The sequence below is a fragment of the Coregonus lavaretus genome (genome assembly GCF_964263955.1).
Source record: "Coregonus lavaretus genome assembly, chromosome: 25".
In the NCBI taxonomy this organism is placed as follows: Eukaryota; Metazoa; Chordata; class Actinopteri; order Salmoniformes; family Salmonidae; genus Coregonus; species Coregonus lavaretus.
The window spans coordinates 2263468-2290064 of record NC_140012.1 but is presented as its reverse complement, the minus strand read 5'-3'; the positions used below and the strand labels follow the sequence as shown (position 1 = coordinate 2290064).

The 26597-nt window shown below is 42.8% G+C and overlaps 1 protein-coding gene across 2 annotated transcripts in view; it reads right to left on the bottom strand.

Annotated features, from left to right (window-relative positions):
• Window positions 1-25441, bottom strand: part of eif3c (eukaryotic translation initiation factor 3, subunit C) — a 32146-nt gene extending 6705 nt beyond the window's left edge. For both annotated transcript variants that reach the window (XM_084141783.1, XM_084141784.1), the window contains exons 1-21: window positions 25274-25441; window positions 20138-20258; window positions 19984-20049; window positions 19487-19676; window positions 18788-18913; window positions 13787-13838; window positions 12774-12892; window positions 12404-12531; window positions 11815-11977; window positions 11293-11384; window positions 10960-11101; window positions 10362-10490; window positions 9912-10005; window positions 9383-9570; window positions 8724-8948; window positions 6966-7157; window positions 6143-6314; window positions 2940-3099; window positions 2550-2615; window positions 1126-1213; window positions 759-924 (exon numbers count right to left, since the gene is read on the bottom strand). In XM_084141783.1, the coding sequence (XP_083997909.1) occupies window positions 759-924; window positions 1126-1213; window positions 2550-2615; window positions 2940-3099; window positions 6143-6314; window positions 6966-7157; window positions 8724-8948; window positions 9383-9570; window positions 9912-10005; window positions 10362-10490; window positions 10960-11101; window positions 11293-11384; window positions 11815-11977; window positions 12404-12531; window positions 12774-12892; window positions 13787-13838; window positions 18788-18913; window positions 19487-19676; window positions 19984-20049; window positions 20138-20238 (2659 nt within the window). In that variant the 5' untranslated portion in view covers window positions 20239-20258; window positions 25274-25441. The remainder of the gene's footprint in view (window positions 1-758; window positions 925-1125; window positions 1214-2549; window positions 2616-2939; window positions 3100-6142; window positions 6315-6965; window positions 7158-8723; window positions 8949-9382; window positions 9571-9911; window positions 10006-10361; window positions 10491-10959; window positions 11102-11292; window positions 11385-11814; window positions 11978-12403; window positions 12532-12773; window positions 12893-13786; window positions 13839-18787; window positions 18914-19486; window positions 19677-19983; window positions 20050-20137; window positions 20259-25273) is intronic.
• Window positions 25442-26597: the final 1156 nt, after the last annotated feature.

The window sequence follows — 26597 nt, the reverse complement described above, 5'->3', positions numbered from 1 at the left end:
ACCATTCATTCAACATGCCTTGTTGTTATTGGTGAACTGACTAGGCTATTATCCCATTATTAGCAGCCTACTGTTGACATACAGCTATATCAAGAGGACAGATCAAAACTGATGAATTAACAGACTAAAGATTATTAGGCCTAACGTACCTTTGCGGAACAGCCCTGTCTGCCATGTCTGTTTCCATCCGCGCAGCGACGCACACTGAACTAATCGCAACACTGCACGTTTCCTTGCTAGTCAATGTGCTCGCGCCCATTACCGTTGCGGAGATCAAAGAATGTGTGGGCAAGAACGTGTTCTGGCTTAGTTGACTAAACGCTGTAGCTATCTACCTTTGTCATAATGACGCCTTAGCTAAGGACCCAACTACGAAATAATAGTGGATATGTGCTTGACTAACGCATACAATTTTGGAACATGTATTTGGCAAACAGTTCGTTCTCCATTTTCCCTACCCTTTTTCCTCACACATCAGTGGTATCAGACAAAGTGGGGTGCTGCCATCCAGCTTGAGAGAGGAAACTACTATGACTACGGGGGCGGGTTGGAGAGCTAGAGATTTTTTCACCATGCCCAAGTCCTCTGATTGGCTCCAACTTCAAACATTTGAGTCAAAAACAACGTGATAACTAGAAGCCTATTTTGGCATATTTCTGGGTTGTTTTTCGTACCAGCGTACTTTGACCTCAAATTGTGTGCATGATACACAAAATGCGTGCAGGTTGGCATGTATTCTATGGGGCTGCCCCACTAACCTCTGTTGAAGTAGCCGCCGTAGACGCCCTGCTTGAGGTCAAAGATACGCTCATTGTTCTCCACCAGGCCGCCCAGCTTCTCGGCCAGCTGCAGGGCCATGTTCTGCAGGGAGGTGGGCTCTGTGCGGTGCATCACCACAGTCTGGGTGGGCTGGTCCAGAGATGCCTGGGGGAGGGGAGACACAGATGACACATGGACAGACAGAGATACGCACAGGAGAAAGCCATTCAGACAAACACAGACATTAACATATTACACCTTCATATTCATACAATCATATCTAGCTTAATTAAGTCAAATGGGGCTGTGGCGGTCTACACATGACACCACACATCCCTGTGAGATCATTGATGCCGTGAGTGTTACCATGAGCTCCTCATTGATGATCATCTTGCTGATGATGCTGTGCACCGTGGGCAGCTCCAGCTCAAACATTTCATTCAGCGTCTCCATACTGAGTCAAAGAGAGGGGAAGGAGAAATGTATTCATGTTATTTTTCCATTCTTTAACCAGGCAAGCCAATTATATGATGAGGCACAGTAGATGTAGGCTGGTCCCAGATCATTTTGTGCTGTATAACCAAATGGTAGCCTCAGAAACCCAGTCTTCTCACATTAGTTTGACAGCAAAGTAGTCTTGCTTGGGTTTGTTAGAGGGTGATGTAAACCTTTGTCCTATTGTGATTATGTACCCATAAAACATTGTGATATACAATGCTAATCGACCCTGTTGTTCTCTCTCCCATAAAGCGGTGATTGAGAATAGCCTATGCCTAGGATATAGACTTTCATTCTTGTTCTTTTTGAAAGCCACAACACCTGTGTAGGCTAGAATATTTGGGAAATAAGCTACTGTTCATAAAGTTGTCTTAAACCTTTTATGATAGGCCTAGTAAGAGGATAGGCTATTGGCCATTTGGTTTTCAACCTTGCATGGAGGGATTTTCCCAGCAGCATAAATCATTTATTTCTTAAAAAGCTTTAACTTGATTAAACTTGTAATTCCATTTTTCTATAGTCTATTGATATTGTTTGTTCTCTCTCATTATTAGCGCTCTGGTTACCTTAAGTTTTTAGGTTATTCAAATAACAGATGGAACTCAGTTACATTTGTTTGATCGGGAGAAAGTCATGCTCCTTTTGGCCTGCATTCCGTTTTTTACTGCTCTGCGCCAGTCAAGTTCAAATCGGCTAAACCAGTGGTATTTAACCTTTTTCAGCAGGGACCCAATTTATTCGCCAGAATTTCTGGGGACCGAACCCCAAATCTAATGACGCAACCTTTAATAGTTTAGATTTTTCATTTTCACAACAACAAATATCCTTCAATTCATTAAATGTTAATCTCTTATCAAAATGAAGAGTCCAATGAATACATTTACTCAAATTGTATTTTTGTTACCCTTCTCAAAAACGTTTGTATATTATCCCATACAATAATATGTCATCTTAATTTCTGCAATTCCCTGGGTTCGCGACCCCGACTTTGAATACCACTGGGCTAAAACATCGTTGTCATATCACAATGTCGTCACCATTGACGATTGCTGTCAATCATCGTTGATAGACAATGCTTTCGTAATGTCGCCCAACCCTGGTCTAGATGGAAACTAGTGAAGTATTTCGCAGTGGAGTTCCAAAAAGACATGTTTAAAAATCTGACTTGCAACAAACTAGCATGGGGACCAGGATACAGCAGTTAAGAATATCCACTGAATGTGCTTTTTAGTCCAAGACTAGGCGTATTCTGTAACTGAGAAACCACCTCTAATAGTTGTAAAAGTTATTACCTGATGGAGTCATAAACGCTGCTGTAGGTGAACAGGTACGTCCTCAGAGACTCCTCCTGGATCTTCCTGCAACCACAAACAATCAGGAAACGTTACAGGAACGCTACCTCTGAAGGAGGCACTGTGATGCCGAAACGTTAGTTCAGTCATGAAATAACCAATTACTGTGAGTAATAGAGTGTGAAACTTAATTTTTCAAAAGAAAGCTTCTAAAAAGGTAGTGTTTTATTTTCATTTGACAATCTTGATTGAATTCATTTTATTTAACCATTCCAGGCTGCGATTGGTTGATACTGCCTACTGAAATACGACTACTGATAAAACTAGGGACAGTTGCACAAGAGGGGGTTGATGCAGACCTTATTCATCGTCAATTCTCGAAACACTCACCTGACGAGCATCTCTCGTACACACTGTGTCTCAGGGAACAGATCCCACACCTTGCTGTTCATCTTCTCGTTGATGATGAATGAGTGGCAGGTGCGCCAGTCGCCCATCTTCATGGACTTGCTGGCCGCCACCACGTGCTCGCGCATGCTCTCTGGGGGACCTGGAGGGGGCACGAAGAAGGATGGATTTGTTTAGTGTTTGTATGTCCATTGTAGTGTCTGTATTGGTACTTGTCTGTATTAGCTGTACAAAAAAGGTCAAATGCAGCCATTTTTATCTCAATATCCAATCATTTCTGAGTAACCATTAAGCACCCTTGTCTATTAAAATGGTCAAAAATATACTTTTTAAATAGCTTCTTAGAAAAGAGCAATTTCTCAATCAAGAATTTTGCTAGGATTGTCTGGGAGTGGTCTGAGTAGGGAGGGGAAAACTGAAAACGAGTCGTTATTGGCAGAGAGGTTTAGAACTCTTTCTGCCTGGGGATGTCAACAGGCAGGCCAAAACTCCATCCCACCAAAACAGACTGAAATTTCTGGGGGCCTTTTCAAACAGCTCTTACACTAAGAGGGCATCATCATAACTTTCACAATATTACACATACAAGCTGCTGATGTGCGTCTCATTCAAGGGTTTTACTTTATTTGTACAATTTTATTTGCTTATTTGAGCTGTTCTTGCCATAATATGGAATTGGTATTTTACCATCTTCTGTATAGCCCCCCTACCTTGTCACAACACAACTGATTGGCTCAAACGCATTAAGAGGAAATAAATTCCACAAATTAACTTTTAAGATGGCACACCTGTTAATTGAAATGCATTCCAGGTGACTACCTCATTAGCTGGTTGAGAGAATGCCAAGAGTGTGCAAAGATGTCATCAAGGCAAAGGGTGGCTATTTGAAGAATATTTTGATTTGTTTAACACTTTTTTGGTCACTACATGATTCCATATGTATTATTTCATAGTTTATGTCTTCACTATTATTCTACAATGTAAAAAAAAATAGTAAAAATTAAGAAAAACCCTTGAATGAGTAGTTGTGTCCAAACTTTTGACTGCTACTGTACACCATAACAATACATCCATTATTTATTTTAGGCAGGTCTAAATAAACATTATGATATGAAGAAAATGTATTTCAGAAGAACCGAACAGGAGTCTGCTTACTGTATGTTATCTGGCTATGTGCCATGCCATAGGCTGTAGGCTAGTTTATTTAGCAAACAAGATATGCTTATAAGTCCAGTGCCATTATTTTATTCTACATGCTTTTATAGTAAGAATATAACTGAACTTAGCAGTATAAAATACAACATACCCTTTTCCCATTCCGGAGCGAGTGTGCATATGAAGTGCTCATGTTGAGCGTAAAAGTGATCATTTGAAACAGGTCCTATACGCTAGATTGAGTTATTTGGCAAATTTAGTTGTGAATTATGCAAACCTTAGAATGTCTTAGAAATCAAAACATATGGGCTGCATGATGAGACTATAGGCTATTGACTATTTTAAAAAGCTGCAAAAAAAGATTGTGCTCTGTTCCTTGCCTCAGGCTGCACACGGTGTTCTCTCATCAAGTGATCATATTTTCACCCATTAAGACTATTCTCAATGAAATCTTGTCTTTACTAATATGTCAAATGTATTTGAGTTGGAATAGCCCATTATCAAATGGGCAGGGGAAAAAATACATGTCATCCGTATGCACTCGAATAGCGAATGGAGGCCGCTTTCCCGCAGTTCATTTTAAGCCGGAGTAACTCCGATTTTATAGTAGAGCAACTGAGAAATAAATATAGCTTAGTAGCAGGTGGGATCCTCCTCTTTTTAGTGGCAATCATTAAAAAATAAAATAAAAAATTATACTTTCACACGGGATTGTATTTAGAAATATCTGGGCTTATAAGAACACTTATTTCACTTCACGCATCAACCCTGTTTGAGGAGCATGCAGCCACTCGCTGCACGACAGGTGATATTCTGCCCAAACTCTTTAGGCCATGGGCTCTCCAATCATGTTCCTGCAGCTACCCAGTGCTTAATTTGGTAAACCAAGTGAAATCTGTTTGGGAACGTTTCACAACAAAACATATTTGATAAAACTGTTGACAGCCCCCATCTCTGCACACACAAGAAAGGAATGAAGGAGAGAGAGGAGGAGGAGATGGAAACGCACGGTGGTGAGCCAGCCTATTAAATTATATATACACAAAAAAAAAAGCCCCATTACTAGGCTAGTCTAAATCAAATACACTATAATTGTAAGACACCTCTGTAAGCCGCCTTGCACAATCAATGTACCAACTAGTGGTCACCAACCGGTCGATCGCGCGGTAGGTGCACCAGATTCAACTGCCCTGTGCGCCAGGTAGGCAAAGTGTTCTGATTTTGAACCATTTCATGCGTCTGAAGGTACAAACTCTGCCTTACCGGCGGACCCGGAGAGCAAATCAAGTGCACTATAGGCCTACCAGATTACAGTGTTTGCAGTATGACCATCACAGCGAGGTCCAAAAATGTAGCCTAACGGTGAGTTTTAAAAGCAAGATACAGTTTTAAAGTGTTTGATGAGATTTTCGATTGCATTTGCATTGATGTCACAGTGGTTAGAGGGACAATAGAGCCCTGAGTACCAGGCCATTAGGACCTGATGGTTAGAGGGACAATAGAGCCCTGAGTACCAGGCCATTAGGACCTGATGGTTAGAGGGACAATAGAGCCCTGAGTACCAGGCCATTAGGACCTGATGGTCGTTAGCGAGTTGAGTACTGCCAACGCATGTCAAGTGCATAAGAGGAGATTACCGTGACTCAACGGTCATGTGAAATTTGACTGCGGTCATGACTGCCGGTGTGGCGGTATTACGGTCACCGCAACATCCCTAAATGTACATTGTGTGTTGACATCTCAGGATTACTGGATATTTTGAAGGCCAATCAGAATAAAACGACAGTTTTCACCCCTATGTCTTACTTAAGTCCTGTCTGTCAGTCTCTTTTCTAGGTATGAGTTACTTGTGCCCACCCACCTTTTGGTCCTAAACTAGTGTTCATTAGGGCACGCAATTTTCTAAAACCGAAATGAGAGTTTCTTTTTGGACAGTTCCAGAATAGTCCCTCTCCATTTCAGTATGTTTTCTTCCATTTGGTGCCTATTGAACACAACCCTGCCTTGTCACCACTGTCTACTGCACGTACCAAGAAGGGGCTGTCTCTCGCCCACCCTCAGCTGGTGGTGAAACTGCTTGCTGATCATCCTGCGGCGGGCGTCAAACTCGTGGGCCGCCATGTAGGGGATCTCCAGCAGCATGGCAGACACCAGGTACACGCACTCCAGCAGCTCCAGGTTGATGTGCATGTGGAAGGGCACCTGGAACAAGATGGACAACATTGTCACGTCGTAAACCAAACCCAGTCAGTGTAGTGTATCAGTGTAAAACTGTACAATAGTCAAAACAGACTAGTATAACAGACTCTGGTCCTCGGTAGCTCAATTGGTAGAGCACGGCGCTTGTAACGCCAGGGTAGTGGGTTCGATCCCCGGGACCACCCATACGGAAAAATGTATGCACACATGACTGTAAGTCGCTTTGGATAAAAGCAGCTGCTAAATGGCATATTATATTATCATTATTAATAAAAAGATCTTTAGGCCTAATAACGTGAAAATCTGTATTTCATCTTTCCAGACAAAGGCTTTACAGCTCGGAAGCTACGCAGAAGAGGTCTGTGACTCCGACGTGGTCAGGTTTTGCCTAGCCCACATGTTTAGCCTACCTGTGTAGCCGAGATTGGTCTACCAGTCGTCTCTTTTCAATCGTTTCCTGCTCGGCTGGGTTTAGCCTAGCCTAGCCTAGCCAAACCCTACCTGTAGTGTATTCGATCCACTACTGTTCTGCTGGCTTCAACCTATCCCAGCCTTAGCTTATCTGTGGTATTTTCTGCTGGGTTTAGCCTAGCCTAGCTGTAGCCTACCAGTGGTTTCTACCGCTGAGTTTAGCTTAGCCAAGCCGCAGCTTACCTGTCGCCTCTTCTCGATCTTCTCCTGTTCTGCATTCCTCTCCTGCATGTTCCTCATGAGCAGGCCCTGGCCCAGCAGCTCCTTGGCGCGGCCACTCGACTGGATGTCCAGCAGGGCATTGTGGGCATCCTTGATCATGCCCTGGCGGAAGGCACAGATCCCCAGCTGCACCATGGTCCTGTTGTACAGGATCTGGAGGGGGGGAAGACATGGTCACACACACACAGTTCTATCAGTCTGTGTAGGTGTACACACGCACAATTTTTTTAGCGTAGGGCTTCGGAGTGCAATAATTTAGTCGGATTTTGAGTCTGTTTGACGTGGTTGTGCAAGTTCAATGTTTTCTTGGTCACATCGGTGCGAGCTTCAAATTGTAGTTGATCACTTTACTCAAAGCTTTCTGTTTTTGGGGTGGTTAAAAGCTTGATTTGGTCAAGCAGGCTTATCCTGATCCCTGCAATCAAAGTGTCTGCCCTGCTCCTGTGCCCGTTTCGCTGGCGGGAGCGACTCACTCCCTCCCCCCTGGGCACTTTGAGTAGACAGAAAGAGAAAATGTGTTCTGATTGCGCAACATTTCAAAATGCAAATCGCGGAAAAAAACGGTTTTGAAAGCAACTACTGTTGAGACAGTTGAGGAGAGTCTCAGCTTTATGTAGGTATTACATGCATTTGTTTATTTTCTGAACTCTAAATATTGAGTGTTTTAGCAACGCTTTTACAACAAATTAACTTTGAGATTCGGCGCGAGCAAAGCGCTTATTGGCCATTGCATAGGCCTATATAGATATCATTGGGTAGTATGTGGCAAAGTTTTTAGGACATTAAATGTATTGTTAGTTGTAATTCATCTAACTAGCAGCTTATTATATTTAGTAAGTTGAGTTTCCACCTTCTTAGATGGTGAATAAGCCCCGAATAAAGTAAAGCCTATGTGATATTAGCAGGGGCGCAACTTTAGTTTTAGAAGTGGGGAGATATCTATATATCTATATATCTATATATATATATATATATATATATATATATATATATATATATATATATATATCTACACATACACACACTTCACACAGTTGAAGTCGGAAGTTTACATACACTTAGGTTGGAGTCATTAAAACTCGTTTTTCAACCTCTCCACAAATTTCTTGTTAACAAACTATAGTTTTGGCAAGTCGGTTAGGACATCTACTTTGTGCATGACAAGTAATTTTTCCAACAATTGTTCACAGTCAGATTATTTCACTTATAATTCACTGTATCACAATTCCAGTGGGTCAGAAGTTTACATACACTAAGTTGACTGTGCCTTTAAACAGCTTGGAAAATTCCAGAAAATGATGTCATGGCTTTAGAAGCTTCTGATACACTAATTGACATCATTTGAGTCAATTGGAGGTGTACCTGTGGATGTATTTCAAGGCCTAACTTCAAACTCAGTGCCTCTTTGCTTGACATCATGGGAAAATCAAAAGAAATCAGCCAAGACCTCAGAAAAAAATTGTAGACCTCCACAAGTCTGGTTTATCCTTGGGAGCAAGGAATGTAGTGAAGTAAAAATAAAAGTTGGCAAAATTATAAAATTGTAAAGTAAAGTACAGATACCCCCCAAAAAACCTACTGAAGTAGTACTTTCAAGTATTTTTACCTGAGTATTTTACACCACTGCAGATGTTGCCCAGCAGGCTTGTATGAACATCTTGGCTGCTGCCCTGTGTTGTGTGTGTGTGTGTGTGTGCCCCTACACTCACGTGTTCATACCTGTACAGGTGGGTCGGCGTGCTGAATATTATCCTGCAGGTGGCTCATGAGCATCAGGTCACGGGCTTGGTACCAACGCGAGTGCAGCGCGTGGTGGTAAATGTGGCACAGGATGGCGCACGTGCGGATGCGGTCCGTGCGGTCCTTGGCGTAGATGAACTTGCACAGGCGGTCCATGATGAAAGCACTGTCCTCACCCTCGCTCTCCTCCGCATCCTGCTCAGACTAGGAAGGAGGTAGAGAGACAAAGGTGGAGAGGAACTCAATGTGAGCTGAGTACAAGGTTGGGTTATGACATTAGCTCATGGATAATAATTATTTTGTATCCAATTAACACTTGGGAAAGTATTCATAGTCGGGAAAAGCATTCAATTGACTATTTAGGGGGCCCTCAATAGTCTGATAAGTTCTACACAAATTCCTAGTGAGTATCCGCCATATTGCTTACACCTCTCCTATCCTGCAATTTCAAACGAGAAAGAGGAGACGAGGAAGTCATTTTTTACAATTGAGATGCAGCCTTGGGGTCCATTGAAATAGAATTACCAAAACAGACATTCCCATTCAAGTTCTATGTGTGGACCGGCTGCCATATTTAGTGTACCCATAACAAGGAAGTCATTTTATGTCTATGTTGGGGTCTCTGTCAGTTTTCTTACCTTGGTCTCTCCCTGGAGGCCCAGGGCGCGTCGGTGAGCCTTGTAGTCAAACTTGTAGTAGGTGTGCATGATGCGGCGTAGGTAGACGCGGCACACCTCCTCCGTGCTGCCCTTGGTCTCCAGGTAGCCCAGCAGGCGGTCGATGATGCCGCACACACGCCCCTCGTCCTTCAGGTTGTCCACGTACTCTGGGGGAGATATGGAGAGTGAGTGATTGAATATGATCATGTAAGATTGAAAGTGAGTGTGAAAGAGATATCAGATCAAAACGCAGTGGTAAGGAAACACACTAATTATGGGTATGGGTTTTCGTAGCTGAAAAAGTGATCCCAATGTGTTAAGGGTACATGGTACAGGTTTTCATAGGAATTCTATTGCTGTCTACTCTATAAATCATTTTACTTCATATGTGTCTATAGTGATTGAGTATCAATTTAGTTTTGTCCTTGGCAAACGCACAAGTGACCTCTATAATGTGAAAATGGGGATGTGGATCCAAAATGGCACATACACTATGGGAGGGCCTCACCTTGAGAGTGGGGGTCAGTGTTCTGCATGATCTTGGTGAATTCCTCGTCCATCCTCTCCACCAAGGTCAGAATGCAGCCGCGCACCCTGAATGGCTGAGGAAAATGGAGAAACTGACTTTAGCTGGACAATCTACTTCTACTGTAAACTGTAACCTATCACATGAAGTGTATTGTCATTCTTGCCAAGCCTGCCTATTCTTGCCAAAAGGACCAATATGGAAATAAGTAAAAGATTGTTATATTTGATAGGTTTTTCTAACGTACATAATGCTTGTTCTTGATTGTATACGTATTTATTCATTTTAAAATTATATTAGAGCTTTATTTTCCTGTGAGGGAACTTCTTGTTTGGAGTAGTTCAAATAAATTCAACCAACCAATCAATAATTCACTGTAAGAAATTCAATCAACCAAACATTCACTTTAAGAGTTTTCTGTGAGAGAATTACCTGAGAGTCGGCGATGGCCAGGTTCTCACTGTCCTCGGCGATGTTCTCGCCGATAAATATGTTGTTGTTGTTAAAGAGGATGTCCAGCAGCTCGTCAATGCAGTCCAGACAGGTCTTCCACATGTCAGCCTGGGAGAGGGGTGGTGCGGAACATGTAAAGGGGATGTGGAGAATATTAGTGGGAATTGGGGCCACGCTCAGGGACGGATACAGGAGAATCTGGGCTGGACACGGGAGTTTATGGTTGTCAGCACCATTACGCCAGGACAAATTACTTGTAAATGTACTTGGTGAATAAACGTGATTCTGAGAAGACATTTTAAAAAATGGACAAAGTACAACTTGAACTACTATTGGGGTATTATTAAAAGGGATGGAATCGCCATTATTGTAGGATTGCAGATTTTCTCCATTTCATAGAGTTGGCGGAATTAAGGTCGCTCAGGCTCAACCCTTTCAGACAACGACGGAAAGTCTTTCTATCCGGTTAGCATAGCCACACATCCATGGAGGAGGCAGGAAGGTTTTAGCATTTGGCAATTAGTAAATTAACAATTAAGCATTTAACAAATTATCATTTAACAGCAGTGAGTCTGACCTTCATGAAGGCAGCCAGGTTGGGGTTGTAGTCGTACAGGGAGGCGATGATGTTGAACTTGATCTTGACCAGGATGCCCTCACCCAGGTTGTTCTCGTTGGAGATGTTGGCCAGAGCGTGGAGAAGCTCGATCTGGGCAGCTCTGAACAGAGCAGAAGGTAGAGAGAACAAGGGGTGTAGGGACAGTGTTAGGTTAGTTTTGGGTCTTTTCAGGCGTTGGTGTCATATCGGCTAGGGCTTTTACTCAATGGAGTTTTTGTCTGGTCGCAAAAGAAACCCCATTTTTTGGGGGGGGACAGAGCATTTATGTAAATGTGGTCAAATGAGTTGTACCTGTCTGTTCCCTTCTTTCCACGGGCCTGCAGAATCTCATTGAGTTTCTTTACCACAACTGTTGTGTTGATCTCTGTTCCCTTGGCAAACATCTGAAGCTTCTCCTGTCGGGAGAAGCAATTAGCACACCAAACACATCCTCTGGCAGGTTTGGGTCTGTATTAACAAAGCGTCTCAGAGTAGGAGTGCTAATCTAGGATCAGGTCCCCCGTCTATTCATTACAATCGAAAAGGCAGAACTGATCCTAAATTAGCAGCACTTTTACTCAGACGCGTTATGACTCCGGGCCCAAGTCTATAGGACCATTGGGTCGTGTTCATTTGGACACGCAACAGAAAATGCTTTAAAACGTTTTGCAATGGAAAACAAAAATTAGCGTTTCTTGTTGGTAAAGTCCAAGTGGTCCCTCCACGTTTCAATCAGTTTTCTTACATTTGGTGCCTAATGAACATGAACCATATATATAGATAAGTGTAGTGAGGATACTCTTTGTATTGTCATGACATGACTTGATTACCCACCTTAACGAGGGGCACTCCTCCCTTCACCTTCTCCCATTCGCCTTCACCCTCCTCTTGGGCCTCTTCCTCTGCCTCTTCCTCCAGGCGCTCCTTCCGCTTGTGTCTCTTCTTCCTATCCTCCTTTTTCTTCTCGCTGGTGTGTCGCTCGGCCTCGCTACCGGGCCTGGCGAGACAGAATGGGATGTTGTAAATACTTTGTCAGACAGTGTCTAAAACTGATCTGAGGTCAGAGACACGCGTCTCTAGAGCAGGGGTAGGCAACTAGATTCTGTTGTCGGCTGATTTCTTCCCGGAACAGAAGGTCGGGGGGCCAGAACCTAATTTATTTTTCTTAACTAAGAAAACTGAGGGGCCAAATGAAATCATGGGCCTGAATTTGGCCCGCAGGGCATCTGTTGCCGACCCCTGCTCTAGAGTATAGTTTTACATACAGAGTGAGAGCTCCTGAATTAAAGTAAGAGGCAGGATGTTTAGAAGTAGAGCAATGTTCGGCTACACAGGCAGTGATAGACTCAATCCACAATCATTCTGTCCTAACGCGTGAGGTAAAAAGGATGATGTTGTAAAAAGGACAGGGAAAGGGACTGACTTCTTGAGGAAGATTTGGGCCATTGAGGCATTCTTGCCCTCTTCATCTTCACTACCGCTGCCGCTTTCCGCAGTGTCCGAGTCCCAGTCTTCGTCATCCTCATCACTGCTGCTGGAAGCTTCCTTGTCCTGTAGAAGACGACAATGTACACAGTCATTACACAATACACACATGTTAGATTAAAGTGATGGTGGACAATAACAAAGATTGACTGGCTTGGTAGGGAGAAATGATAGTGCTTTCTGATTAGGCAGCCCCCTCAGCCAAAACAGAGAAATGTCACATTTCTGGCTTACTTAATTTTCAAGCGATTGTGCTTGCCAATAACTGCGCACTGCAATAGAGCCACTGAGGGCATCCTCCATCTTACCGCTGCTGTCTTCAGGAACTTGCTGGCGTCCGGCGGTGGTGCTGCCGCCTCGGCAGCTGGTTTCTTCTTCAGGAAGCTCTTGGCAGCTCCCGGCTCTTCGTCACTATCTGACGACGACCCTACAGACACCAAGGTGATTAGAAAGAAAACAGCAGTTAAAAAACAGTGGATAGTCCATAGAATTAATGTATCAATGGCGCCCTGTGACTGTAAAGTTGGGGATTTGATCCCCAGTCAAATCATACCACTCTAAAAATGGGCCCAATGCCTCTCTGCTTGGCACTCAGCATTAAGGAGATGATTGGGGGTAAAGGTGTCCGCATGCTTCCCAGCCGAAACAGTTCGGAAGCAGTCGTGAATATATTATGACAACATTTTGTGACATTGTTGTTCGTTTTGGCAAGCCGAAGTCAGTAGCCGAAGTCTACACCCCTTCGTTGGTGATTGGTCAACAGTAGGGGTTCTTTAGTAAAGTATTGTCGTTCAACGAGACACGCCTCGTTTTAATGTAAAAAAATGTATTGACAAATATTGCAAACAACATCTTAAGATGTAAAATTGCGCGACTAATATCTCCTCGACAAAAACTTCAAAATTAAATGACAGATTTCTTGAGTTATCTTAAATTAATTCTGACTATTTCGAGGAAATGTATACTGGCTACAGCTTCTCTAAATGGGCAAACAGTACTATGGCCGCTTTTCTCTCATTTCTCAAGAGAATGTCTTTTAAGAGAGTATGTGAGCACACTCGTTCAGTTCGCCTAGCCTCCAGCAGAACAGAAGCCCTGCAATAGATTAGCATCCAGGGGGTGTACTAGTACATCAAGCCGTCTCATTATACCAAAACAGGAGGTAGTCTCCTGCCCTATGGTCGGTTCTGGCTTGGACAAGGCTACTTACTTTACTATGGGCTAGCACCCAAATGACAAAAGCAGACTTGAGTCTTCCATTACTGGCATTTACTGTAGGCATAGCTCGAGGTGTAATGAAAAGGTGTGGTAAGAAACTCACCTGATTCAACCTCATCCTTCTCCTCCTCCTCATCCGCTGACGCCATTGGGTTCTGAATGAGAGCGAGAAAAGTAAGATTGCCATTAGTAGGAACCAAGCATCTCACCCTGGCTCGGAGTGTCTTGGGAAAGGTTCATTATTAAGTCGAAATCACAAGGGGGACGTCGGAGTGAATTTATGCGTGCAAGAGTTAATTCCCAGACTGCGTAGTGTACGCCAGCATAATTGTCATGAAAAGCCATTATAAAAACAGCTATATTCTCTTGAAAATCGGAGCAACCTCATACAAGTTTACCAGTCGTATTCTAGGCTATATGCCCATGATCGAAATCACAGGTAGGCTACTGCATTGATTTCAAATAGGTAGCCTATTTGTCAGATAAACCATAGCCTACAGCCCAACATATGTTTTTAACCATACAACTTTACCTAGCAAAGTATGGACGATCATAGCAATTCTTCAAATTCCCTTTCTACAAACGATCCACTCAATCTCTAAACCACAACCACATTTGATTCATTTGAACCACTAACCATGCACTTTGTTTGAACTGTATCAAATCAATTCGGTTGTAAGCAACAACGATGATACTGTCAAGAAATTACATTGACAACCTGATATAATTCTGAAACACAATCCAGTTTATAAATGTACTAGAATGTCGTTGCAGTCATGCCGTTTTTCATAAGCACAAGCCTATACAAAACGTTGGCTTGCAGTTAAATGTAACATTAAATAGACACCAACTATACATTTCACAATTCCAGAGGTAAAACTGGAAAAACTCTGCACACTTCCAGTCAGATACTAAATGTATTTTAATAGTACCGGAGCTTTCGGTCAGTCAGGTGGAGATTAATCTCATCCACCTTCTGTCTCTGTCAAACAGTCTGGTTTCACAGCGCCTCAGAATGGAACTATGGGAGTCTATGGCAGGTAACCTAACATAGCAGGCGTAGAAAGACACCTGAGCGGAGTTCCCACTTCAGTCTTTCAGTGGAAATGGAAGTTAGGTTGAAAATGCTGTATCCCAAAAAAACAGATGTTAGTGTTTTCTGCCGACTCCGCATAGGTTAATGGCAGGATCAGCGAAAACGGCCGGCGGTTTAAATTTGGCTGATCTCTCAGTCAATCACCATCTAGAACCATCCCCCTGCATTCTGGACTTCAAAGCGCCAGCAACGCAACTGATTAAAACAAGGGAAAGAGTTCGGAAAATCTGAAAGTACACATGCATCTTATAAACAGTTTTCACATTTAAAACTTGATATGCCCGAACGCAGAATCAATTCGGCTTCCCAAAAATAAATATTGCTAATGTGATAGAACATTTACTTTGATTAGAGATTTTCCCATCTAATACACTGTCGCAGGCTCGCTCCCTCTCGGTTTCCACTAGCTTCCATAGCCACAGAGTAAGATTCCACTCGTAATTTGAATTGATTAGCATGTCACTCAGTAAATCGACACCCTAAGTTTTTCCTGTTTTTTTAGTTTTGCCTCCAGCACCTTCACTTATCGGTTTTGGGTGTGCGGTGGACTACAGTCGTGGTCAAAAGTTTTGAGAATGACACAAATACTAATTTTCACAAAGTCTGCTGCCTCAGTTTTGATAATGGCAATTTGCATATACTCCAGAATGTCATGAAGAGTGATCAGATGAATTGCAAAGTCCCTCTTTGCCATGAAAATGAACTTTATCCCCAAAAAACATTTCCACTGCATTTCAGCCCTGCCACAAAAGGACCAGCTGACATCATGTCAGTGATTCTCTCCTTAACACAGGTGAGTGTTGACGAGGACAAGGCTGGAGATCACTCGGTCATGCTGATTGAGTTAGAATAACAGACTGGAAGCTTTAAAAGGAGGGTGGTGCTTGAAATCATTGTTCTTCCTCTGTTAACCATGGTTACCTGCAAGGAAACACGTAAGGTCATCATTGCTTTACATAAAAAGGGCTTCACAGGCAAGGATATTGCTGCTAGTAAGATTGCACCTAAATCAACCATTTATCGGATCATCAAGAACTTCAAGGAGAGAGGTTCAATTGTTGTGAAGAAGGCATCAGGGCGCCCAAGAAAGTCCAGCAAGCGCCAGGACCGTCTCCTAAAGTTGATTCAGCTGCGGGATCGGGGCACCACCAGTGCAGAGCTTGCTCAGGAATGGCAGCAGGCAGCTGTGAGTGCATCTGCACGCACAGTGAGGCGAATACTTTTGGAGGATGGCCTGGTGTCAAGAAGGGCAGCAAAGATGCCACTTCTCTCCAGGAAAAACATCAGGGACAGACTGATATTCTGCAAAAGGTACAGGGATTGGACTGGGGTAAAGTCATTTTCTCTGATGAATCCCCTTTCCGATTGTTTGGGGCATCCGGACAACACCTTGTCCAGAGAAGACAAGGTGAGCGCTACCATCAGTCCTGTGTCATGCCAACAGTAAAGCATCCTGAGACCATTCATGTGTGGGGTTGCTTCTTAACTAAGGGAGTGGGCTCACTCACAATTTTGCCCAAGAACACAGCCATGAATAAAGAATGGTACCAACACATCCTCCGAGAGCAACTTCTCCCAACCATCCAAGAACAGATTGGTGACAACCAATGCCTTTTCCAGCATGATGGAGCACCTTGCCATAAGGCAAAAGTGATAACTAAGTGGCTCGGGGAACAAAACATCGACATTTTGGGTCCATGGCCAGGAAACTCCCCAGACCTTAATCCCATTGAGAACTTGTGGTCAATCCTCAAGAGGCGGGTGGACAAACAAAAACCCAAAAATTCTGACAAACTCCAAGCATTGATTATGCAAGAATGGGCTGCCATCAGTCAGGATGTGGCCCAGAAGTTCATTGACAGCATGCCGGGGCGGATTGCAGAGGTCTTGAAAAAGACTCTTTGCATAAACTTAATGTAATTGTCAATAAAAGCCTTTGACACTTATGGAATGCTTGTAATTATACTTCAGTATACCATAGTAACATCTGACAAAAATCTCATAACACTGAAGCGGCGAACTTTGTGAAGACCAATACTTGTGTCATTCTCAAAACTTTTTACCACAACTGTACGGACTATTTATAATCAAATTTGACCCGCATTGCTCCGCGTAGACAAGAACAATAGACTTGCTTCCTAGCTTGACGCTCTATATGCTTGTGACACCGTTGACGCTCCCGGCACATCTGTTCTCTCATTCGCTCCCATGCATTCGATTTCCAGCATAAGCACGCTAAAAAAACTCAAACTCTCCCTGTGTGATTTGGGCTTTGGAATAGTGCCTTCAGAAAGTGTTCACTCCCCTTGAATATTTCCCCATTTTGTTGTTACAAAGAGGGCCTAAAATGGACTTCATTGTCATTTTTTGGACAACAACCTACAAAGAAAAATTCTAACAATTACAAAAAGGAGGAGAAAAAAACATCTTGATCAGATAAGTATTCAACCCCTTGAGTCAATAGATGTTAGAATCACCTTTGGCAGCGATCACAGCTATGAGTCTTTCTGGGTAAGTCTCTAAGAGCTTTCCACACCTGGATTATGCATCATTTGCCAATTATTTTTTTCAGAATTCTTCAAGCTCTGTCAAATTGGTTGTTGATGATTACTAGACAACCATTTTTCAGGTCTTGCCATAGTTTTTACTTAAATCTGCTTGAAAATCTAACTCGGCCACTCAGGAACATTCACCGTCTTTTTGGTAAGCAACTCCAGCGTAGATTTGGCCTTGTATTTTAGGTTATTGTCCTGCTGAAAGGTCAATTCATCTGGAAAGCAGACAACCAGATTTTGCCTGTGCTTAGCTCCATTCCGTTTATTTATTTTTATCCTGAAACTCCACAGTCCTTAACGATTACAAGCATACCCATAACATGATGCAGCCACCACTATGCTTGAAAATATGGAGAGTGGTACACAGTAATGTGTTGTATTGGATTTGCCCCAAACACAACAGGACAAAAAGTTACTTGCTTTGCCTTTTTTTCCAGTATTGCTTTAGTGCCTTGTTTCCTGTTTTGGAATATTTTTTATTCTGTACAGCCTTCCTTCTTTTCACTCTGTGCATTAGGTTAGTCTTGTGTAGTAAAACTACAATGTTGTTGATCCATCCTCAGTACTCTCCTATCACAGCCATTATACTAAAATCACCATTGGCCTCATTGTGAAATCCCTGAGCGGTTTCCTTCCTCTCTGGCAACTGAGTTAGGAAGGACGCCTGTATCTTTGTAGTGACTGGGTGTATTGATACACCATCCAAAGTGTAATTAATAACTTCACCATGCTCAAAGGGATATTCAATGTCTGCTTCTTTTTACCCATCTACCAATAGGTGCCCTTCTTCGCAAGGCATTGGAAAACCTCCCTGGTATTTGTGGTTGAATCAGTGTTTGAAATTCACTGCTCGACTGAGGGACCTTACAGATAATTGTATGTGTGGGGTACAGGGCTGAGGTAGTCATTCAAAAAACCATGTTAAACACTATTATTGCACACAGTGAGTCCATGCAACTTACTCTGTGACTTGTTAAGCACATTATTACTACGGAACTTATGTAGGCTTGCCATAACAAAATGGGTTGAATACTTAGACTCAAGACATTTCAGCTTTTCATTCATTTGAAACATTTTCGAAAAACATAATTCCACTTTGACATTATGGGGTATTGTGTGTAGGCCAGTAACAAAAAAAATCGTAACTTAAATTTACATTTGAGTCATTTAGCAGACGCTCTTATCCAGAGCGACTTACAGTTAGTGAGTGCATACATTTTCATACGCAATCAATTTTTTATTCAGGCTGTAACACAAGATATGGAAGAAATCAAGGTGTGTGAATACTTTCTGAAGGCACTGAATGTTCAATTTCTTTTGCCATAATGAATATGTGGATTCTTCAAATGTAGTTTCATATGTGCGTTCCTTATTGGTAAATGTTATTTGCACCGTTTTTGAAAGAGATTCCTAAGAATCTACCATCCTTTGTTGTCATAGTGAAAAGCCTCACCTCCTTATAGCTGGTGATTTCTGTCTCGTAATCCCGGTTGTACTTGCGGATCTTCTGCCGCAGGGTGCTGAGGGCTTTGGCGTTGTTCTTGTTCATCTTCTTCTTGCCTTCTTTGTCCTCCCAAAGCTGTAGGAAAACATTAAACATCATCGTGTTTAGGATAGAGGTAGGAGTGCGTCTTCATAAATCACATTTAGCATAGCCAGATCAGGACCTAACATAAGGACAGAGTAGGCTATTCTGTTCTTCTGAAATAGACTACATGCTTTTTTAGACCTGTCTAAATTAAATAAATGGTGTAAGCTATGTTACATGGATTTATTATACTTTTATAAATGTAGATGTTCCAAAGGTCTGCATCAGTGGCTTGTAGGCTGTGTGTGGAAGCCAGGAGATGCTAAATGTGTTCATGTTAATTAACATCAATTACCGTGAGACTGACAGTTATTTGCTTGACAATCACCGGCTGACGAAATTTCGTGACCGCCACAGCCCTATGTACCTTTAAGGCGAGACCCTTAATGGGTTATGAAAGAAAAATCCACTACAAAACAACTCTGAGATCTGGGATGTGAAAACTGATGCTCAACATCTCAGAACTATGCATTGCACAGATAGAACCTTATAGTCCCAAGATGTCACAGGGCTGACAGTCGAGCAGTTTCACATGCAGAAACAGTGTGAACTGTGAAGGTTTACCTGATTCAAATAGTCTTCCAGGTCGGCCAGAAGACGGATGTAGAAGGGGGGCACCCCTTCCTTGTCCACTATAGTCTTGCTTTTGAGGAACGCTCGACAGAGCTGCTCAAAGTCCTCCAGACACTTGGACATGTCTCGGATCTTCATTGCGTTGCGGATCGTCTTGATCAGGTTAGTCAGCTCCTCAAACCTGGGACATAAGAATGGGTTAGATGGCATAGTCCAGGGAAGGCATACTAACAACACATACTGGACTGCCTCAGACAGTCGGGGGATGTTAGTCTGGTCCCAGATATGTTTACGCTGTGCAGCCAACTCCTATAGGTGGTAGCCTGGTCCCAGATCAGTTATGCCTTTGCTGTATTGCCAACTCCTATGATCGTTGTTAGCCAAACGGCATGACAACTACCAAAGGAGTTGGCTATACAGCCCAACCAGATCAGGGACAAGGCTAAGGAGATGGTTCTTTGGATCATGGAGTAGAGTAAATGACCTACCTCTTGTCCTTGGCACTGCGCACCACTCTCTTGGTGTCCTCCTCATCGTCACTAAGTAGCAATGACCTACAAGGACCAAATGTGGAAAAGTGAGAGAGCTGCAGAAACAAAAGTTAGTGTGACTGAGGTTACGGCGAGAGAAAGTAGTACTGACTGTTTGGTGAAAGTAGTTCCGGGTGCTTTAGGGGTGATCTCGTCAGCTGACGAGGACTCCTCCGACTCGCTGTCGGACCCGGTGGCAAAGAAACGTGACATTGCTGAAGGCCGCCGTCAAACTGTGGAATCATGATATCTTTTAATGAGGCGCAAACATCTGGTGCGAAGGAGCAACATGAAATTACATACATATATACAGCTCTGGAAAACCACTGCAAAATTATCAGTTTCTCTGGTTTTACTATATATATATATATATATATATATATATATATATATATATATATATATATATATATATATATATATATATATATTTGGGTAAAATTAACATTTTTCTTTTATTCTATAAACTACTGACAACATTTCTCCCAAATTCCAAATAAAAAAGTCATTTAGAGCATTTATTTGCAGAAAATGACAACTGGTCAAAATAAAAAATATGCAGTGTTGTCAGACCTCGAATAATGCAATGAAAATAAGTTCATGTTCATTTTTAAACAACACAATACTAATGTTTTAACTTAGGAAGAGTTAAGAAATCAATATTTGGTGGAATAACCCTGATTTTCAATCACAGCTTTCATGCGTCTTGGCATGCTCTCCACCAGTCTTTCACATTGATGTTTGGTGACTTCATGCCACTCCTGGCGCAAAAATTCAAGCAGCTCGGCTTTGTTTGATGGCTTGTGACCATCCATCTTCCTCTTGATCACATTCCAGAAGTTTTCAATGGGTTTCAGGTCTGGAGATTGGGCTGGCCATGACAGGGTCTTGATCTGGTGGTCCTCCATCCACACCTTGATTGACCTGGCTGTGTGGCATGGTGCATTGTCCTGCTGGAAAAACCAATCCTCAGAGTTGGGGAACAATGTCAGAGCAAAAGGAAGCAAGTTTTCTTCCAGGACAACCTTGTACGTGGCTTGATTCATGCGTCCTTCACAAAGACAAATCAGCCCGATTCCAGCCTTGCTGAAGCACCCCCAGATCATCACCGTTCCTCCACCAAATTTCACAGTGGGTGCGAGACACTGTGGCTTGTAGGCCTCTCCAGGTCTCCGTCTAACCATTAGACGAACAGGTGTTGGGCAAAGCTGAAAATTGGACTCATCAGAGCAGATTAATTTACTCCAGTTCTCTACGGTCCAATCCTTATGGTCTTTTGCAAACCTCAGCCTGGCTCTTCTTTGCTTCTCATTGATGAAGGGCTTTTTTCTAGCTTTGCACAACTTCAGCCATGCCCCTAGGAGCCTGTTTCGAACCGTCCTCGCCGTGCACTTCACCCCAGCTGCCGTTTGCCATTCTTTTTGTAGGTCACTTGATGTCATCCTACGGTTGCTGAGTGACATTCGAATGAGTTGGCGGTCATCCCGGTCAGTAGAGAGTCGTTTTCGTCCTCTGCCGGTCTGTAGCTTTGTTGTCCCAATGTCTGCTGCTTGACCTTGTTCTTATGAACCGCAGTCTTTGACATTTTAAGGATGGAAGCAACCTGACGCTCACTGTATCCCTCTGCCAGTAAAGCCAGAATTGAACCCTTATTTTCCTCACTCAAAACTTTCCTTTTCAACTCTTTTGGCATGGTCAATAGTTATTTTTGGATTAATATTACTTTTGAGGTACCTTTAGCACTGTTTATGCCATCAAACTGGTCCTATTGCAAGAGGATAGTGATGACCACAGCACTGGTTTTTATACTTTTCCTCGTTAAATAGGATTTGGTTCAGGTGATCACCTAATCAGTACCTCATTCAGTAGAATGAGGTGTGCCTGTGTAAGAATTCATCAGAAACTGGAATGGAATGGCTGTCATACATGTAGAGATGCTGATTTAAGAACAATTTGCAGTGGTCTCTTAATTTTTTCCACAGCTGTATATATTTTTTTTTACTATTCTACAATCCACTTCCCTGACCACATACTGTATTTATCTGTACAAATTCCATGTGTCAGATGTAGGCCAACATGCAACTGGAAAGACTACTCTTTTCGCATGTACATCTAAATGACAGTCTACTGCATGCAATACTATTAGCTAACTCAACATTGATGGAAAGTGTTGTTTGTCTAAAGTACATAGCAAGCTTAGCTAGCTAGAAGCTAAATACACGTACCAGTTGAACCAGAAAAATATGTGGAAATACCCCACATCATTATTGAAATGATGCAGCTAGCAAGCTAGATTGCTGGCCAGTAGATGTTAAAGTCAGTATTTTATGGCACAAGACTAATAGCTAGTTAGCTAGCAGTTTAGCTAACACTTGCCCAGTGAAAAACAACAGCTAGTTAACGTAAGCTAGCTCGCAAGCGATGTTTTATTGATGTACAAGTCGTATAACCAAAAAGACAGCATATCCTCCCTGGCAAAATAGCTGATACCAATCTTATTGTGGTCAGAGCGGCTAGCTAGCTATATGACAAACGTTGTATAATGGCTGACAAGCTAGCATGCTAACACTAACGTTAGCTACCAGTAAGCAGAAAAGCATATGATAGCGCAAGAACAGAGCCATATATTTAGAGGTAGGCCAACTTTTAGAATATAATTCTAAACATAGTTATATAGCATTGTTTAAATATTCCCCATGTAATGTAATGAGGTTACATCGCTCCTTCAGAATGTTGTAGTGTCATGTAAATGCATCATAATGCTCAGTCTATACATTCAGTTTTATAGTAATTTTTTAATATTCCCCATGTAATGTTAAATGGGGAGCTAGCCTCTAACGAGTCCCCAACAACCAGATGTTCCGGTTTTCAGGGGAAATGGAACGAGAGCCTGTGATGCGACTTCTGCTTTTGTACGTTAACAAGGCGACACTCCATATTAACACCTCCTCCACATTTACTGGATTGGTTGAACAGTGCAGATGAGAACCTCCCAACAGTTTTTTTTTCTCTTTTCATCAAGTATTGTTTTGGTATCGAGTATCATGATACTAAACCTGGTATCGAAGTCAAAAATCTGGTATCGTGACAACACTAACAGAGACAGAGGACACATCAAATGAAATTATATTTGTCACATACGCTGAACACAACAAGTGTAGACCTTACAGTGAAATGCTTACTTACAAGCCCTTAAGCAACAATGCAGTTTAAAAAAATAAGTGTTAAAGTAAAAAATAGATAACTAAAAAATAAAACAAATAATGAAAGAGCAGCAGTAAAATAACAGCAGCGAGGCTATATACAGGGGGTACGGGTATACAGAGTCAATGTGCGGGGGCACAGGTTAGTCAAGGTAATTGAGGTCATATGTACATGTAGGTAGAGTTAAAGTGACTATGCATAGATAAACAGAGAGTAGCAGCAGCAGCGTAAAAGAGGGAGTGGGGGGGAAACAATGCAAATAGTCCAGGTAGCCATTTGATTAGCTGTTCAGCAGTGGTATGGCTTAGGGGTAAAAACTGTTAAGAAGCCTTTTGGACCTAGACTTGGTGCTCCGGTATCGCTTGCCGTGCGGTAGCAGAGAGAACAGTCTATGACTACGGTGGCTGGATTCTTTGACCATTTTTAGGGCCTTCCTGTGACACCGCCTAGTATAGAGGTCCTGGATGGCAGGAAGCTTGGCACCAGTGATGTACTGGGCCGTACGCACTACCCTCTGTAGTGCCTTGCGGTCGGAGGCCGAGCAGTTGCCATACCAGGCAGTGATGCAACCAGTCAGGATGCTCTCGATGGTGCAGCTGTATAACTTTGAGGATCTGAGGACCCATGCCAAATCTTTTCAGTCTCCTGAGGGGGAATAGGCTTTGTTGTGCCCTCTTCACGACTGTCTTTGTGTGTTTGGACCATGATAGTTTGTTGGTGCTGTGGACACCAAGGAACTTGAAGCTCTCAACCTGCTCCACTACACCTCCATCGATGAGAATGGGGGCATGCGCGGTCCTCTTTTTCCTGTAGTCTACAATCATCTCCTTTGTCTTGATCACGTTGTGGGAGAGGTTGTTATCCTGGCACCACACAGCCAGGTCTCTGACCTCCTCCCTCAACGTGATCAAGGACTCATCATGGATATAACCCGTTTTAGAATGGACACTTCAATTGCGGGCTTCCGCCATTTTAAAGTAGTCAACTGGTTGGGGATTCCTATGAGGGGCTCAAATCAGCCAATGAAGAAAATTCAATACTTTTAAATGGAGATGGCCTTGAACACACACGTATCTGCCTTCTCATTGGCTAGAATGGTCCCACCTGAACTCTCCTCCTCCCGTATGCCTTCCATCTTTGAGGATATGCATTTCCATTGTTAGTGCGGTCACTTGACTATCTTGTCAATAATAGACAATCTTTGGAGAAGATTTGAAATAGACAATATGGCGCTTTACACATTGTTGGATTACTTCATGGAGCATTAATTTATTTTATTAACGGAGCATTTTATAAATTCAAACGCACCATCTGCAACTGGACATTTTAGAAAAATCTTTGGGCGAATCGAGAATTAAGATAGTAGAGAAATACCAGGTTAATTGAACAAATCTCTGGCGAAGTTTTGTATCGGCAAACCTGTAACTCCCAGTAATGGATACCAAAAATCATTGGTTAAATCACATTATCTGGTGTAAGAATTCAGGCTCTGTCGTAGCCGGCCGTGACCGGGAGACCCATGGGGCGGCGCGCAATTGGCCCAGCGTCGTCCAGGGTAGGGGAGGGAATGGCCGGCAGGGATGTAGCTCAGTTGATAGAGCATGGCGTTTGCAACGCCAGGGTTGTGGGTTCGATTCCAACACTGGGTATGAAAAAAATAATAATGTAAGTCGCTCTGGATAAGAGCGTCTGCTAAATGACGTAAATGTAGCTGGCTATAAATATATGGCTCTGGGAACGACCATCCATTATTGGCGGGGTAAGGTTGTCGATTAGTTAATTCACAAACTAGTTAGCAAGTAAACTAACCATTTGCTTCACATATTTCTCGCACTGTGAATTGGTAAAGGGTATACATAGCGAACAAGATCAATTAAACAGTGAACGCTTCCTTTTCAAGTCAAAAACGACGACCCGCTAGCTAGTGTGCTGCTGACGCACTACTACTAGGCCCAGACATGCCTAGCCAAAACTAGGCCCAGACATGCCAGCAAATGTAAATTAAATCGAACACAGCTCCAACTAATCATTACAAGGGACTCACCTATGTCCAGGAAAATCGTTCTGTGGTGTGTCTGATCACTTGGGAATTAATTGTAATCCACCTTTGCAATTTTACGGGTACAACTGACAGAGCGCAAAGCCTCTTTCATGCATTGGCGTCAGGAAAGAGGTATAACGTGGTTCCAGGGACAGTACTTCTTCTTCTTCTTCAGTGGGGTTTATCAGCGGTTGGCATCCAACATTATGGTGCATTACCGCCACCTACTGTACTGGAGTGTGGGCCTGAGACAGGGAGAAACTAAATCCTACCTGCCAGCCCCGTTGCTCTTAAAAAAATATATATATATCTGAGACTATATCTAATGACGTTCTACTCAATATACTCTTTAAACTAATTTCCTGTATCCCCTTCTCCCTCATACTAGATCTCATCCTCTCTCTTTCCCTCTGATACTGCCCACACTGTAGCAATACATGCTCCACGGTCTCTGTTTCCTGTCAATAATCACACTTTCCTGTTGGATGCTTTCCTATCACATTTAAGGTCTTATTCAACTGGCTGTGTCCCACCCTTAATCTGGTAAAAAATAGCCTCCTCTCTTCTGTCCCTTCCTGCCGTCCTCCCCTCCCCGACTTTCCTCTGTACTTGAAATAAATGCCTTCCCTTATCTCTATTCCACTGCTCCTGCCATCTCTGCACCATCACTGTATATATCAGTCTTTTTGCCTCTGCCTCATTGAAACTTCAACATCCCCACTACTAAGTGCTTGTTTAGCCTGTTCATCAACTGCCTCATTCCCCTCCACCCCCACATGGGCTGGGACCCAAGTTAATCTTATCTGAATACCCATCTGTTTAATCCTGCCATGGGTTTGTAGCACCTCATAAAGCAGGTCTTGTCTGCTACGTGAGCTAAAGGACTGGAGACTCATTAACACTGCACATGAATCAGAGCAAATAACTACTCGGTCTTGTTTGACTTCCTCCTCCCACTGCAAGGCCAACAGTATGGCCATCAGCTCAGCCGTATATACAGCCAGAAGATCTGTCATACGTTTCCTGACTGCCACCCCACATTCCTGCACTACAAATGCTGACCCAGTATGTCCTGTTCTTGGATCTTTTGAACCATCTGTGTAAATTTTTCATACTGGCCCCCTGTGGGAATCAAACCCACAACCCTGGCGTTGCAAGCGCCATGCTCTACCAACTGAGCTACACGGTATGACGGTATTTGACGGTATTTTATGTTTTTAAATAATACAAGTTGAAAATGTGCTTTGAGTAGTGCGTGATCCTAGTGTGGCAACACATACATTCTAAGTGATTTCAATGGGTCTTTCTCTATTCTGATTGTTTTATA